The sequence below is a fragment of the Callorhinus ursinus genome, unplaced genomic scaffold (assembly GCF_003265705.2).
Source record: "Callorhinus ursinus isolate GAN/ISIS: 27379988/994484 unplaced genomic scaffold, GSC_fseal_2.0 scaffold29, whole genome shotgun sequence".
Lineage (NCBI taxonomy): Eukaryota > Metazoa > Chordata > Mammalia > Carnivora > Otariidae > Callorhinus > Callorhinus ursinus.
In genome coordinates, this window is record NW_027397091.1 from 15,375,191 (window position 1) to 15,389,492 (window position 14,302).

The following is a 14,302-nucleotide window of genomic DNA, read 5'->3' on the forward strand; positions in this document are numbered from 1 at the left end:
GGAGGGGGAGAGGGAGAAGAAGACTCCCTGCTGAGCTGAGAGCCCGATGCCAATGCCGGACTTGGTCCCAGGACCGCAGGATCACAACCTGAGCTGAAGGCAGCCACTTAACCGACTGAGCCATCCAGGTGTCTCTATCCAAATCTTTTATATTGAGTTGGGCAGAAGTGTGCATGTGTGGTTATAAATGGGAATCAACTTGGGGTATCTCTGTAGCTGGATTGGTTAAGTGGCTGACTTTGGCTTGGTCATGATCTCGGGCTCAGCGGGGAGTCCGCTTGTCCTTCCATCTCCCTCTGTCCCTAGCCCCTCATGCTCTCTCCCTCAAATAAATAAATAAAATCTTTTTAAAATAAAGAAACAAAATAAATGGGATTGAACAGGAAAGTGCTTCTTCTTCCTTGCCCCTCCCATGGACTTATTCACTGTGTACATCGCAGGTGTTTCAGCATCTGTTACTGAGGAACACTCTCAGGTTTTGGACAGGCATAAGCAGGTGATCAAGTATACACTGCCCCACCACCACATTCTTTAGGAAGAACGAGACAAAGTCTTTCTTCTTGAACCTGAGACTCTGAATTTTCTTTAACTTTTCTTTTCTTCATTCAATATTATTGAATTTTAAATGTAACCTTAATCACTTCAGAAGGAATGAATAACTGAGACACATAACACCATGGATTAATTTCAAAATAATTGTGCTGAGTGAAAGATACTAGACAAAAAAGAGTACATACCATATTATTCCACTTATTTAAAACTATGGAAAATACCAGGGGCGTAAGGAAACATTACACATATTCATCATCCTGATTGTGGTGATGGACGTCAAAACTTAATATATTGTACACTGTAAATATGTGCAGCTTATTGTGTGTCAATTATACCACGATGAAGCTGTTTAAAATTTAAATATAAATTAAAACAAGCAGAGGCATTCCTGTAGCCTAGAGATTTCTTGCTTCGTGGTTTTTCGTTCAATAAACAATGACACTCCATTAACAGGAACTGTGGGCTGAAAAAGGATCTATCCTTCCTCAAGATTTAAGATTTGTCTTTCTTCTCACTCACAAGGTAATTGAATCTTCCCTTGAGAAGGAGAAAAATAAGGTAATGGCCTCAACTGTCACCTTTCTCAGATTGTTTTTGTCAATAATGTTTGCAAAGATTATGTACTTATACGTAAATCCACCTTGTTTTCTTTTCTACTTTCTATCTCTTGGGTGAGCATTTTCTGAGCTTATCATTATCAAAGAAGAAATAGCTTGATTTCAAAACTAACATCATTTTTATGAGTTAAAAACGTACATTTATGTCTGGTATATCATTTGCTAATATTGAAAGAGCCATTCTTAAGAACTTGACAAAGACGTTTCATTTTTCTTTTTTTTTTTAAGATTTTAAGTAATCTCTACACCCAACATGGGGCTTGAACTCATGACCAACTGAGCCAGTCAGATGCCCCTCATTTTCATTTTTCTGACAGACTCAGCCATCAGCCTCTATAACTCTCTTTCTGAATCGCCTTCCTTTGCTTGAACTTTTCTTTTCAGGTCAGAATCTCTTCTTTAGGCAGTTTGCCTCTGATTCTCCAAACTCACTGTCTAGACATTCTAACCTCTTCTGTGGTTCCTTTTCTATTTCTTTCACATAGTATTATTGTTTTAACCAATAAGAAGAAAGGAAAATATAAGGAAAGCTTCTTTGGAGTCCTGAAGGACACCTGGGAGTTAAGTGAGAAAAGAAGAGAGGCAAGCAATGATGTGGAAATGTTGGGGTTCGGAACAAAGGGTCAAGAAAGAATTCTTGAGGTGTCTTCAGTCCCAAAAGGTGGTTTTATTAAAGCATGGGGACAGGACCCATGGGCAGAAAGAGCTGCCTTGGGTTTGTGAGGAGCAATTGATTATATACTTTCAAGTTGGGAGGGGGTTAGGGATAGTGTAAATCTCTAAGGAATTTCAGAAGCAAGGTTTCCAGGACCCTGAGGAGGCTAGGTATTGTTAGGAAAAGATCAGTTATTCCTGTCTAGTAAAACCCTAGTCATGAGACCCTACGGATGTGTCAGTGGGCCATATGCTTGGAGGATGATTGCTAAAATAGATCTTGGGGTAGAAATAAAGGAAGTCTCCAAAGGAATTTTTATATGTTAAAGGATCTGGGAGGTTGGGATAGTGTTAAGCTAAAATGGCCTTTTGCCCTTAGCAAAGTATTAACATCCAGGCAATTGAGTTCCTAGAGGGAGGTCACTCTGCCTGTTTCAAGGACTTGTCAATGGGCTGTAAGTAGTAAGGAAATTTTAATTTTTTCCTCTTGCCTTTGTTCCCCACATAAACCTAGTTGTTCTTAGCAGTGTGGAGGGTGTGCACAAGGGCGAGAGGTGAGACACAGTAACACAGGCTGGGAAAGACAATTGGTTCAGTGCTGTAGGATTGAGGTAAGTAGATCATGGAGGCCCTTGTACAGCAAGATAGGGCGTCTACTTTATCCTGTGAGTGACGGAAAGCCAGGTAGAGTTTTAAACAAGGGAAGGTCTGGGTCAGATGTGTGACTCTGAAAAATATATCTGGCAATCAAAGTGAGATTGGGGTTTGACAAAATTTGGGGAAAGAGATCATTCTGCAGGGCTGTTGTAGTAATTCAATGAAGGAGAATGAGGGCTTGAACTAAGTAGATAGAAGGAATTGAGAAATAATTAGAATAAAAAAATCAACAGGACCAACTGATTCATTATTAGTTTCAGGTTTGGTGTGTCAAGAGATGTAGGGGAAGAAAAAAATATCTTTTCCTTCTACCCTTCTAGGTTCTTTTCTGGGACTCTGAAACAAAAGACATATGAACAAGAGAAAGCATGCAAATTGATTTTTAAGTATGTTTTACATGACATTGGAGCCTTCATAAGGAAATGAAAACCCAACAAAGCAGTTAAACCAGATTGTTTTTATGCTAGGTTTGATGAAGAGTGGTAGGTCGTGAGTAAAATGCAATAGGATAAAAGGATATGAGGGGGTGCCTGGGTGGCTCAGTCGTTGGGCATCTGCCTTCGGCTCAGGTCATGATCCCAGGATCCTGGGATCGAGCCCCGCGTCGGGCTCTCTGCTCAGTGGAAAGCCTGCTTCTCCCTCTCCCACTCCCCCTGCTTGTGTTCCCTCTCTCACTGTGTCTCTCTCTGTCAAATAAATAAATAAAATCTTAAAAAAAAAAAAAGAATATGAGCTAAGGGTAGTAAACTGGAAGAAACTTAGCACGGCCTGTTCGTTCTGATTCCTCTCATCATCTAAGGGAGGTATAGGCAAAACTACCTCCAAAGACTGAAGGAGCCATAAGACCAAAGAAAAAGCCTGGTAAGTCCAGCTTGACAAGAGATGGTTTACTAAAAGGACTCTAGTGTCTTGGGCAGCTGCAAGATGAGTAGATCTCTGCAACGCCACCTCTCATAAGACTTGCTTTTTTAGCCATAGAGGCAGGGGAATATGTCCTGGGAGACCACCCCCAGAGGAAATGTTTGAGAAGAGTTGGGTCATAGTCATATCTCCAGAGCAGGTCAAGGATGTTATGCCTCAAGGGTGTACTTAAGGGTATGGTTAGACAAAAAGAAGGTGTGGGAGGGGGCAGCTGTGCTGGAGAAGGCTTTGGGTTACAGAGAGGTAGTCATGGTGGATTCATCCAAGATGGCGCTAGTCCAGCTCACACAGCACCCCTCTGTCTGCAGAGGTAACAGATGTCTCCTCCTGGTAAAGGGAGGGCATCTCTCACATGAAGGTCTTATGACCTTTCTGAAGGGAGACAGGAGAGGTCAGTGGGGACTTCCTTGTGCCTACCATCTCTCAAAATCTTTCAGCTTTAATATTCAATATGCCAACATGTCATATTTTGGGATAGTGTGTCTTGAACCACATCAGAGACAAGGAAGGACCAAGAATAACTCCTTAGTTATTAGGCTGACTGGGAGAAGAATGGTATCTCCAAGTGAGATAGAAAATACAAGAGATGGGTTAGTTTAGGGGAACAGTGAATTCAGTTTAAAAGATAAACTGAGGCATATTAAAATTATAAGAGTTTATCTGAGCAAAATTCAGTTAGAATCAAACAGCATCAAACCAGAAGTGGTTAGGAGCCCTCTGCCAACAGGAGTCAGGGAAAACACTTTTATAGAGAAGGTATGGAAGCAAAGAGAAGAAACTGATTGTCCACTTGGCTCTTTGTGATTGACTGTCCTCAGTGTTTTGATTTCATAACCTCGAAGCATTTATATGCTTACATTTTAGTTTGCTTATGCAGGCTGCCATGGCCTTAGAGCCACATCAGTCTAATGCCCTTGTTCAATCAACTTAACAGGACATATGGAGATTGAGGTGCCAAGAATACCCAGAGATATCCAGCAGGTTGCTGAATATATGAATCTCATGTTAGATAAGTATGAGCCAGAAATATAGAAATTAGATTATAGATGATGAATAATATCATGAAAATTGTGAAAGATTTTGAAATAGTCAAGAGTTTACTGGGTGAACTTCCATGGAATGCTGGGCATTTTTTTTTTCACCATTCAAAATTTATTTGGTATTTTAGTTGGTATGACACTTAGTTGGCTGCATTGTCTTTTTACGTTATATGGCCATGTACACTATATTCTGACATACATGGTACACAAAGTAAGATCCTTTAGGACAGTTATGCACAATACATGCAAATTGAATTTATACATTGGATCCCAGAACGTGACTGACTGGAAAAGATGGACTAGGCATGTCGGGTGTTGGGGGAAGAACCCGAAGTGACAGAACACACAGTAAACACACATCTGGTGTGCAGAGCAAACGCAGCTCTGGCAGTGGAGCCTCTGAGACGGTGGGGCTAACTTACGTTAACCAATTTAGGGCTACAAAGACAGGTATCATCCAGTACCAGGATACAGCTGCAGGGTTTGGTGAACCATTCCTATTTGGACCTTTAGGAAACTGACGTTTTTTTCTTAGGCCATTTTAATATTACTTGAGTAACAGATCAGATAATAAAGACAATATACACAACCTCCAACTAAAATCCTGCTATAGTCTAGACAGTGAAGTGGTACATTAGAAAACTTTAAAACTGCAGCTCCTTTTGGATCCCCCAAAGTGTATCTGCACTCTTCTTCAAACAGGCCTCCTCCTCAGAAGTCAGAGTCACCTTCCCAACATCTGAAATTCCATTCTGTCCCAAGATGCAAGGGACACTAAGGAAGACATCATCTTTAATTCCATAGAGACCCTTAATCATGGTGGAAATTGGATGTACCCGCCTAAGATTCTTCATTATACTTTCGGCCAGATCTGCCACAGACAGTCCAATGGCCCAGGAGGTGTAGCCTTTCAGTTTGATCACCTCATAGGCACTGTCAACCACCTGTTTGTGAACCTCTTTCCACTGTTCCTTATCTGCATCAGTGCCTAAGTCAGGGTGCAGATTCTTCAGAGAGACACCAGCAAGGTTCACTCCACTCCATACAGGCACACTGGAGTCTCCATGCTCCCCAAGGACCCACCCATGACAGCTTAACTGGTGAGTTCCCAGTCTTTCCCCCATTAGGTAACGGAACCGGGCTGAATCCAGATTGCAACCACTTCCAATAACACGGTTTTTGGGAAAGCCAACTTATCTTCCAAGCCACATAGGTCAAGATATCCACTGGATTGGAAACGACAAGCAACTTGCAGTTTGGGCTATATTTTACGATATTAGGAATGATGAACTTAAAGATGTTCACGTTACGCTGGACCAAATTAAGACGGCTTTCTCCCTCTTGCTGACATGCCCCAGCTGTGATAATAACCAGCTTGGAGTTTGCAGTCACATTATAATCTTTGCCAGAGACAATTTTTGGTGTTCTAAGGAAAAGGCTGCCGTGCTGGAGATCCATCATCTCTCCCTTCAGTTTGTCTTCCATGACATCAATAAGAGCAAGTTCATCTGCCAAGTCCTTCATTAAGATACTGATGGCACAAGCCATGTCAACAGCACCAACCCCAACAACTGTGATCTTATTCTGGGGGGTATGTTCTTCCTTAAGAAGATTCTGAATCAGCTGATCTTTGAGAGTTGCCATTTTGGACTTAGAACCAAAAGGAATCCGGAGTGCACGTCAGGCGGGCAGGCGTCAGTGGAGCACGAGGTTGAATCTGGACTCGGTGGCAGCGGCTCCGACACCAATGCTGGGCATTTTTAAAAGGGCTCCCTGGGGTCATCTGATTGTAAGGGGTGTGTGCCTTTATCTTTGATTAAGCTATTTCACAACTCTGTAGAGACAGAAATTAATTTACAGAAAACTGGTAGTGATGAAGGATAGTTGGAAGAAAGGCAGGCAGGGACAAGCTCCCTATCCCCGCTAAGAGGGAACTGCCCTTCAAAGGATTTTACACCACCCTGGAAGGAGCCCTCCACCCTTTCCCACACGTTAGATGACAAAAACCTGATTGGATGACAGGCGCATGGAGGGTTAATCAAATTAAAACAGCCTGCCAACAAGCCCATAAAAACCCCTAGACTTAGAAACTCTGGTGGCAACCCTCTGGGTCCCCTCCTTTTTGGGAGCAGTGGGACCAAGAACCACTGGCACTGCACGGCACAGAAGGAAAAGATACCCTGCAACAATAGTAATGCAAACATTTCCTGTCCGTAGCAGTGCAAATGAGTCTTGTCCACAGAAATGCAAGTGGGTTTTATGTGTTAGGAAATATGAATCTATAAATCAAATTCTTCCTTGAACCAGTCTGAACATCCTTACTTGTTCCCTCATTAATGAATGAGTTATGCAGAATCTTTGACACATGCTCATTTTATATTTGTATGAGGGCCAGAATTTTACCTTTTTGAAACTTTAACAATTTTGGAGATTTTATTTATTTATTTATTTGTCAGAGAGAGAGAGCACGCACAAGCCAGGGGAGCTGCAGGAAGAGGGAGAAGCAGGCTCCCTGCTAAGCAAGGAGCCCAATGCCAGGACTCAACCCCAGGACCCTGGGGTCATGATCCGAGCCAAAGGCAGCCACTCAACCGACTGAGCCACTCAAGCATCCCTGAAACTTTAACAATTTTGAGGTTTCACCGACATCCTAATGGATTCACCTGACAAAACTGGGTAAATCATGTTGCTGAAGAACACCTCATGGGCTGCTTACTTAAGCCCAGGCATGTTTTGCTTTTGGCTCCCAGACTGAACAGCGAATATGCAAGTGGGAATCGTACAACAATGGATTGACTCTTTCTCCAGGTTTCTTCTCTTTACTGATTTTGTATTTTTCTTTTTGTTTCTGATACATTTACAGCTGCTAAGTTTCTCACCATTGATGGCAACAACAATTAGGAATTTGGTTTTATATTCTGACCATTTGGTGATCTCATTAAGTTAATTAATGGTTTACATAGATATATTCTCTTTTGGATAGGAGACGGCAGAGAATCTGGTTGGTCTTTTTGTTTGTTTGTTTGCCTTTTTCATCTATTTATGAATTCAGATTAGTCAAGATTTTCATGCCCACTGGGAAGGAGAATGACTCTTTGATACCTGATCTAGTGAGTTTTTGTGTTTCCGCATTCACTTCTGACCTGTGACTGAAGTGGTGGAACCAAAGCTGTACTCTCTGTGTGTCTGTGCATCTGTCTTTATGGCTGTAATCCAGAAAGGTCTTCACATCCTGTGGAGTGTGAAATGTTCACTAAGTTTGGAGAGCTTTAATAAATTAGATTATTATATCTCTTAAAGGAGTTATGTTCTGCTTGGCTTATTGGGATAAATACACACTTACATAAATCAAATATTCCTACAATTCCCAGAAAATAAAGAAATTAAATTTCCAATACTTCAGGGGTGGCTGGGTGGCTCAGTTGGTTAAGCGACTGACTCCTGATTTCTGTCCAGGTCATGATCTCAGGGTTGTGGGATCCAGCCCCACCAGGAGCTCCGCGCTCAGCATGGAGTCCGCTTGTCCTCTCCCTCTGCACCTCGCCCCCCGCAAAAATAAATAAATAAATAGATAGATAAAATCTTAAAAAAAACCCAATACTTTAAATGTGTAAGACTGTATTTAAAATATCCTTTTCATAAATTTCTAGTACTGAAAGAATCCACGTTCAAATAAAGCAAGCCTCGGCAAATGATATTCTTTTAATGTTTGGTTAAAAAAACACAGCTGTCTTTTCTCAGTGTAAACCATAATACAAATGTGTATGCATTTTAAAGATTTTTTAAAATTTATTTATTCATGAAAGACAGAGCGCGAGAGAGAGGCAGAGGGAGAAGCAGGCTCCCAAGGAGCAGGGAGCCCGATGCGGGACTCGATCCCAGGATCCTGGGATCATGACCTGAGCCGAAGGCAGATGCTTAACCATCTGAGCCACCCAGGTACCCCAAATGTGTATGCATTTTAATTGTTTGTTTCCTTACTGAGAAAAAAATTAGTGCGAACTTCCTAAATTTATTCAAGTGTAATAATTAAATAACCTAACATTACTCTGACATAATGTTTTAGGAACTTGAAAAATATAAATTTATTCAACAAACTCAATTATTCCACAAACTTTTTATATTGAGTAATTATGTAAAAACAAAGAGTAATTATGTTTCATAGTACATCAACTTAAAACTAATTGGTGTTCTGTAGGTAATTTAAAATTTTGTACTAATATTAAGTTGAACTAATTAATGGTAATCCTTGGATGTCTAGATATGTTCTAAGCATAATATTAGGTTTATATAGCTTTCTTTTTATATACTACAGAGAGGCTGTATTTCTGGGTTAGATTAATAAACGTGCTCATTTTTGTCACTTACAAAAACGTGTATAATGGCTGTGATGGTTGTAGAAAGCAAAGCTCTATAAAGTTAGGAGTTTTGTTAGTCTCCTAGGATGCTTGAATATGACAGCTCTCCATTATTCACCTTCTCGTAGATGGATGACAGGGACAGACACACAGAGAGTGACTGTACACTACTGCCAGTCCCTGCAGAGAACGCGAATCCAACACAGCGAACGAGAGGAGGAAACCTGGTAGTAATTTAAGGAAGCATTTCTCTACCTGTCGAAATTCCCTAATCTAGCGCTAGCGGCCGCACTCTCCCTCCGCTCCGCTCCGCCCCGCCCCTTCCCGCGCTGATACCTTTTCCGGGCCAGCTTCAGTTTCCTCCGCACGGTGCTCCTCCTTTTTCCGGTGCCACACATCATCATTCTCGCTTCCCGGTAACTAAGGCGATGAAAGGGCATTCCTACTAAGGTGAACGGAAGGTATGTTGGATCAGGGCGAATCCCTGAGGCGTGCAGGCTGCACCTAGGAAGCAATCCGGCAGACACTGGAGTTTTCTGAAGAACGGACGTTTAGAGGTGAACGTGGAGGAACTCAGGATCTGAGGAATTTTGGTTTTGTGGATCAAAGCATGTCTGTCTTGCCCTATTCCAAGATGGCGGCGCGGCTTCACTGAAAGTCTTGCTTCCGCTCCTCCGCCGGAGAGGCCCTCTTTGATTGGCCAGCGGACGGCGCCGTGGAGTGACACACAGGGGCGCTGACCAGTCGGCTGAGAGCTGAGCTGGACTTGGCGGTGGGAGCCGGAGCGGGGCTCTAGCAGCTGTGGGTGCGGACAAGGCCCGGGGAACGGCTCCTGCCAGGTGAGTGGGAGAGTCGGTGATAGGGGGGTCGAGGGCACGGACAAGAGTCTCTATAAGGACCGAGCGGGTGCTCCTGGGACGAAGCCTTCTCTCGGTGGCTCGGCGGGCAGAGGAACTGAGGGACTCAGTGACCCAGGGGTCTGCTGAGAGTGACGCGTTCCTCGTCTTCTGGTGAGGCCGGCCGGCTTCTGGCTCGGGAACCCCCCGAATCTCGGGGTGCGGAAGGATTCAACTTTTTTTCTGTTGAGAAACCCGAAATGTGGGTGAAACGACTTCTGCTTCGTGGCAGCTTGAACTAGGACCCGGGTCTTCCGACTACCCTTCAAGCATTAAACTTGGCTTAAACTTGGCTGCTATGTCCTGAAAAGTTATGCTTTGTTGGGATGAGCGGTTCAGTTTTTCGTGTGTGTGTGTGTGTGTGTGTGTGTCTTTTTTCTTTTGGCAGATACTGCTACAAAGTCTTTAAAATTCTTGCATCCACTCATTTATTCAGCTATTAACCTCTTCAGAAAATCTTTGAGGATATGGTGTGAGTCATAAATCGACCGCCCTAGAAAAATGCACATTAGTTCATGCACACAATTTTGCGTACAATTTCAGAAGATTTATTGACCCTCTGAAGTCCCCCGTTGGTTTTGTGCCCAGAGTTAAGAATCCATGCTCTAAAAGAGGTGAGGGGAGGAGGCAGTGGGAAACGGAAAGAGCAGGTTTTAATATGTAGCTGCCTGGGGACATTGGATGGAGCCAGTACCCTTTAATAAGGAATTGTTTTGAACGGGGAAAGTTATTTAATGAAACCTTTAGAGGTACTTCCTGAGAATTTTTATATTAGAACACGCTTTTCTTCCCACCTGAGTTATCCCTTTGCCACTCAGGTAGCTGCAGAAGTGGGTCCTGTGTAAGGGTGCTTCAGTTTCCTGCCTTTGCTGGAAAGAACAAGTACATGCTTTAGAGTTTCAGTTGGAGCAAACATTTGGAATTTTTGTGGTCTGGGTTGTATGTAGTAAACTAATTGTTTCATTTGCTTTTCTAGTCATATAAAAACCATTTCCTTAGTTCACATTATTTACAGTGTGTATGGCACTTCTCATAATAACATAGAGACAGTTATTAAGCCCTGCATAAAGTGAGCACTAGAGGCTACTAATAATGTAGATTCTTTAATTTGCCTGTTTTTCCATTTTTCTTGAGGGTCTTGTTCCCTTGAACCTGGTGACTGAGATGTGTGTTAGTCTTAGCCTAGATTTTAAGGATGTAAACAGGATGTATGAAACATTCAATGGAGTTGGCGGTGTGGGGTTTGAAAAGCTTAGTCTAAATGGTTATTTTATTAACCACAGTCTTTTGAGGCATGAGCATAAGCAACCATGGTGAGGAGAGAAGTCCTGGTGATTCACTCAGCATGATAGCAAACCTAGCGTTGTAATTTTGGTGATCCCAAGTAAAATACTTTGGCTCAGAACTGGTGGTGGATTATGCATTGGATTCACACATCAACATACAGTTTTTGTCTTCACAGTTAACAGAGAAGAGGGGAAAGGGCACAAAAATGAGATCACTTGGAATGTAAAATTTAATACGGTGCTTGCTTTAATAAAGCACAGAAGGAAGGGGGATCAAGGGGGAAGGTAGCTGGATGCCGAAAGGGGGTTTGAGACTTACTTGGTTGAGATATTGTGTGATCTGTGAGAAGGTTTACATTAGTATTCAACTACTTGCAGCTTAAAAATGATCAAATAATGGTAAACTCCCCACACCTTTTATTTATTTCTTTAAGTGGTAGAGAGAGTTGAGAAAGGAACAATAGTCAAAGATGACTGTGAAGTTAATTGGCTTTTGGGGATCAAAGGGAAGGGAGATGTCATCCTACAGTGACTGGTTCTTCCAGACTAAGTGTTTAAAAAACATTGCGTTAGACGACTATTGACTATCTTCTTTTTTGAAGTTTAGTTGAGAATTTCACATAAAATTACAGCTTTATCTTCGGTTTCTTTTTAGACTATGGCAACATATCTGGAGTTCATTCAGCAGAATGAAGAACGGGATGGTGTGCGCTTTAGTTGGAACGTGTGGCCTTCCAGCCGTCTCGAGGCTACGAGAATGGTTGTTCCCCTGGCTTGTCTCCTTACTCCTTTGAAAGAACGTCCAGACCTGCCTCCTGTACAGTATGAACCTGTGCTTTGTAGCCGGACAACTTGCAAAGCCATTCTCAATCCACTTTGGTATGAATTCTTTTTAAAACTAGTGAAAAAGAAGAATACAGTAATTGTGACTTTTCTGTGATTCTCATAAAAGTGATTCGATTTGGGCAAGTCATCAAATTTGAGTAGAGAAGTGAATGGTGAGATTCTTATGTGATAAATGCTTGTAAAGTCTTCCCGGCCTAATACTCCAGATAAAATTGGAACTTATGGGAATGAAGTGGAAGTAAAGGGAAAGGATCTGAAATTCCCTTTTTTTCTTTTTTTTTTGCTAATTTCAGTTTGCTTTTGGCTTAACTGTAGATTATATGGGTGCCTTTTAAAGCATTTTCCAAAAATGAAAAGCTGTAGACAGTTTTCTCATACTTACCTGGTATGGTGATGCTGTATGGCAGGAAGTGATACGCAGAAGAAATCACCACTCTTAATGATTGTTAAGTGTAATTTTTTGTACCTGAGATAGTGACCTATGATACTTCTCTTAAATGTGGGCATTATTTGAAAGAATTTTTTAAAGAGGTAAAGAGTATCAGAAATACTCTTTAAAAGGGAATATTTTTATATGAGGGAACATTTTTTACTGCATTGCCCTTGCTGTTACTTCCTGTAACCATAAGTACGATGCTGCTGCTCTTCTTGTGAAGAGATAGCCATTGCTTGTTTTCTCAATGTAGAAAGGGGGCAAAGAAGCAAGTGAAGCGTATCTATAACCAGTTCGGGGAAGTGTATCCACCCAGAAGCATGCCCCCCAACTTTTTCAAGTGAGCTAGGTGAGGTGAAAGTCAGCCAGGTTTTTCAGCCAGGTTTTTCCTGTGCATGAAATGTGCCTTTAGTATTGAAATTTGGTAGTTTCACATATCTAAAACAATAAAGATGTTAGAAAACTCACACAGATTACATTAAGGTAATAGGGTAAAAAGGAAATAACCTATAATTTATATAAAATCATGAAATTTTAAATATCAAGGAAATTAGAAAAGAGGAAAAAAAGATTTACTAATTCTTCATTGCCGCTGTAAGAAGGAAATTTTTGGTGTATTTAACAGCCAGAACTCTTTAACTGCAGTGGGCATTTTGCATACCTCCATCCATTTATGCACACACACACAAACATATCTATGTGATTTACTGAATTTGAGGATTACATTTGAATGCTTTCTACATTAAAAATGAAAATGGTACCTAGCTGTAATGTTTATCTTTCTCACAGTCAGGTTGATTATCGAGCGAAACTTTGGGCCTGTAATTTCTGTTTCCAAAGAAATCAGGTATGTGAATTTTTTAAGTGTTTTTCTGTGTTTCATTTTGGTGGAACTATTCTAAAAAAAATAAAGTGAGGTTGAATTTGTGTCTGCCCTGACAGTCATCAGTTTCTGCTGAACTCAAGGTGATAGCTTTTGTTAAGCATAATTGAACATTTGTGATTTCTCTGTTGAATGGTGACTCAGTTTCATTATGTGGGTTTTTATCATTTAGTGTGGAGGGACATAGAATTCCCTTTTTTTATGTGCTCTGTTAGCAGTGAATATGTTACCATAAGAAAACAGATCTGTTGTCTAGGGGCGCCTGGGTGGCTCAGTCGTTAGGCGTCTGCCTTCGGCTCAGGTCATGATCCCAGCCAGGGTCCTGGGATTGAGCCCCACATTGGGCTCCCTGCTCTGCAGGAGGCCTGCTTCTCTCTCTCCCACTCCTCCTGCTGTGTTCCCTCTCTCGCTGTGTCTCTGTCAAATAGATAGATAAAATCTTTAAAAAAAAAAAAACAAAAAACCCCAGATATATTGTCTATATTTCGTTTGACTTGTTTATTCTAATTGGATAGTGTACATTATTGAATTTTCATTTTTTGATCTTTGTAAATTTTAGGGTCTAAGTACCAGTGTTGAGCCTCTTTTGATTTAAAAATTTTAAAACTACTAAACTTAGAAGGAGCTCCAAAATGATGAGAGACACTTTTGTTAAAATGAACTCTGCCTGTAATTCTAAAACTGGTTTATGGTGATCTTTGCACAACTCTGTATATTTACTAAAAATCATCAAATTGTACATTTTAAATGTGAATTTTAAGACATAAAATATACCTTAATAAAGCTGTTAGAAAAAAATTGTTCCCAACATAGTATACAGTGCTTTGGTAGATTTTTTTTTTTTTTTTTAAGATTTTATTTATTTATTTGAGACAGAGCACACGAGCACAAGCGGGGAGGAGGGTCAGAGGGAGAGGGAGAAGCAGACTCCCCGCTGAGCAGGGAGCCCGACAAGGGGCTTGATCCCAGGACCCTGAGACATGACCCGAGCCGAAGGCAGACCCTCAACCAACTGAGCCACCCAGGCATCCTCTAGTATGACTTAAGATATTAATAACATGCATTTATTTATTCTTATATTTGATTATAATTACAATTAACAGTCTCATTCTCAGATATGTCACACAGTAAGTCCAGTGATGAACAGACCAATCAATGT

At 41.3% G+C, this 14,302-nt stretch overlaps 1 protein-coding gene and 1 pseudogene across 2 annotated transcripts in view; one reads left to right on the forward strand and one right to left on the reverse strand.

The window, feature by feature from the left end:
- Positions 1–4,526: 4,526 nt before the first annotated feature.
- Positions 4,527–9,374, reverse strand: LOC112827978 (L-lactate dehydrogenase A chain pseudogene; annotated as a pseudogene).
- A 47-nt stretch (positions 9,375–9,421) lies between these two features.
- Positions 9,422–14,302, forward strand: part of SEC23B (SEC23 homolog B, COPII coat complex component) — a 39,337-nt gene continuing 34,456 nt past the window's right edge. For both annotated transcript variants that reach the window (XM_025876800.2, XM_025876801.2), the window contains exons 1-3: positions 9,422–9,638; positions 11,637–11,860; positions 13,050–13,107. In XM_025876800.2, coding sequence (XP_025732585.1) covers positions 11,640–11,860; positions 13,050–13,107 — 279 coding nt within the window. In that variant the 5' untranslated portion in view covers positions 9,422–9,638; positions 11,637–11,639. The remainder of the gene's footprint in view (positions 9,639–11,636; positions 11,861–13,049; positions 13,108–14,302) is intronic.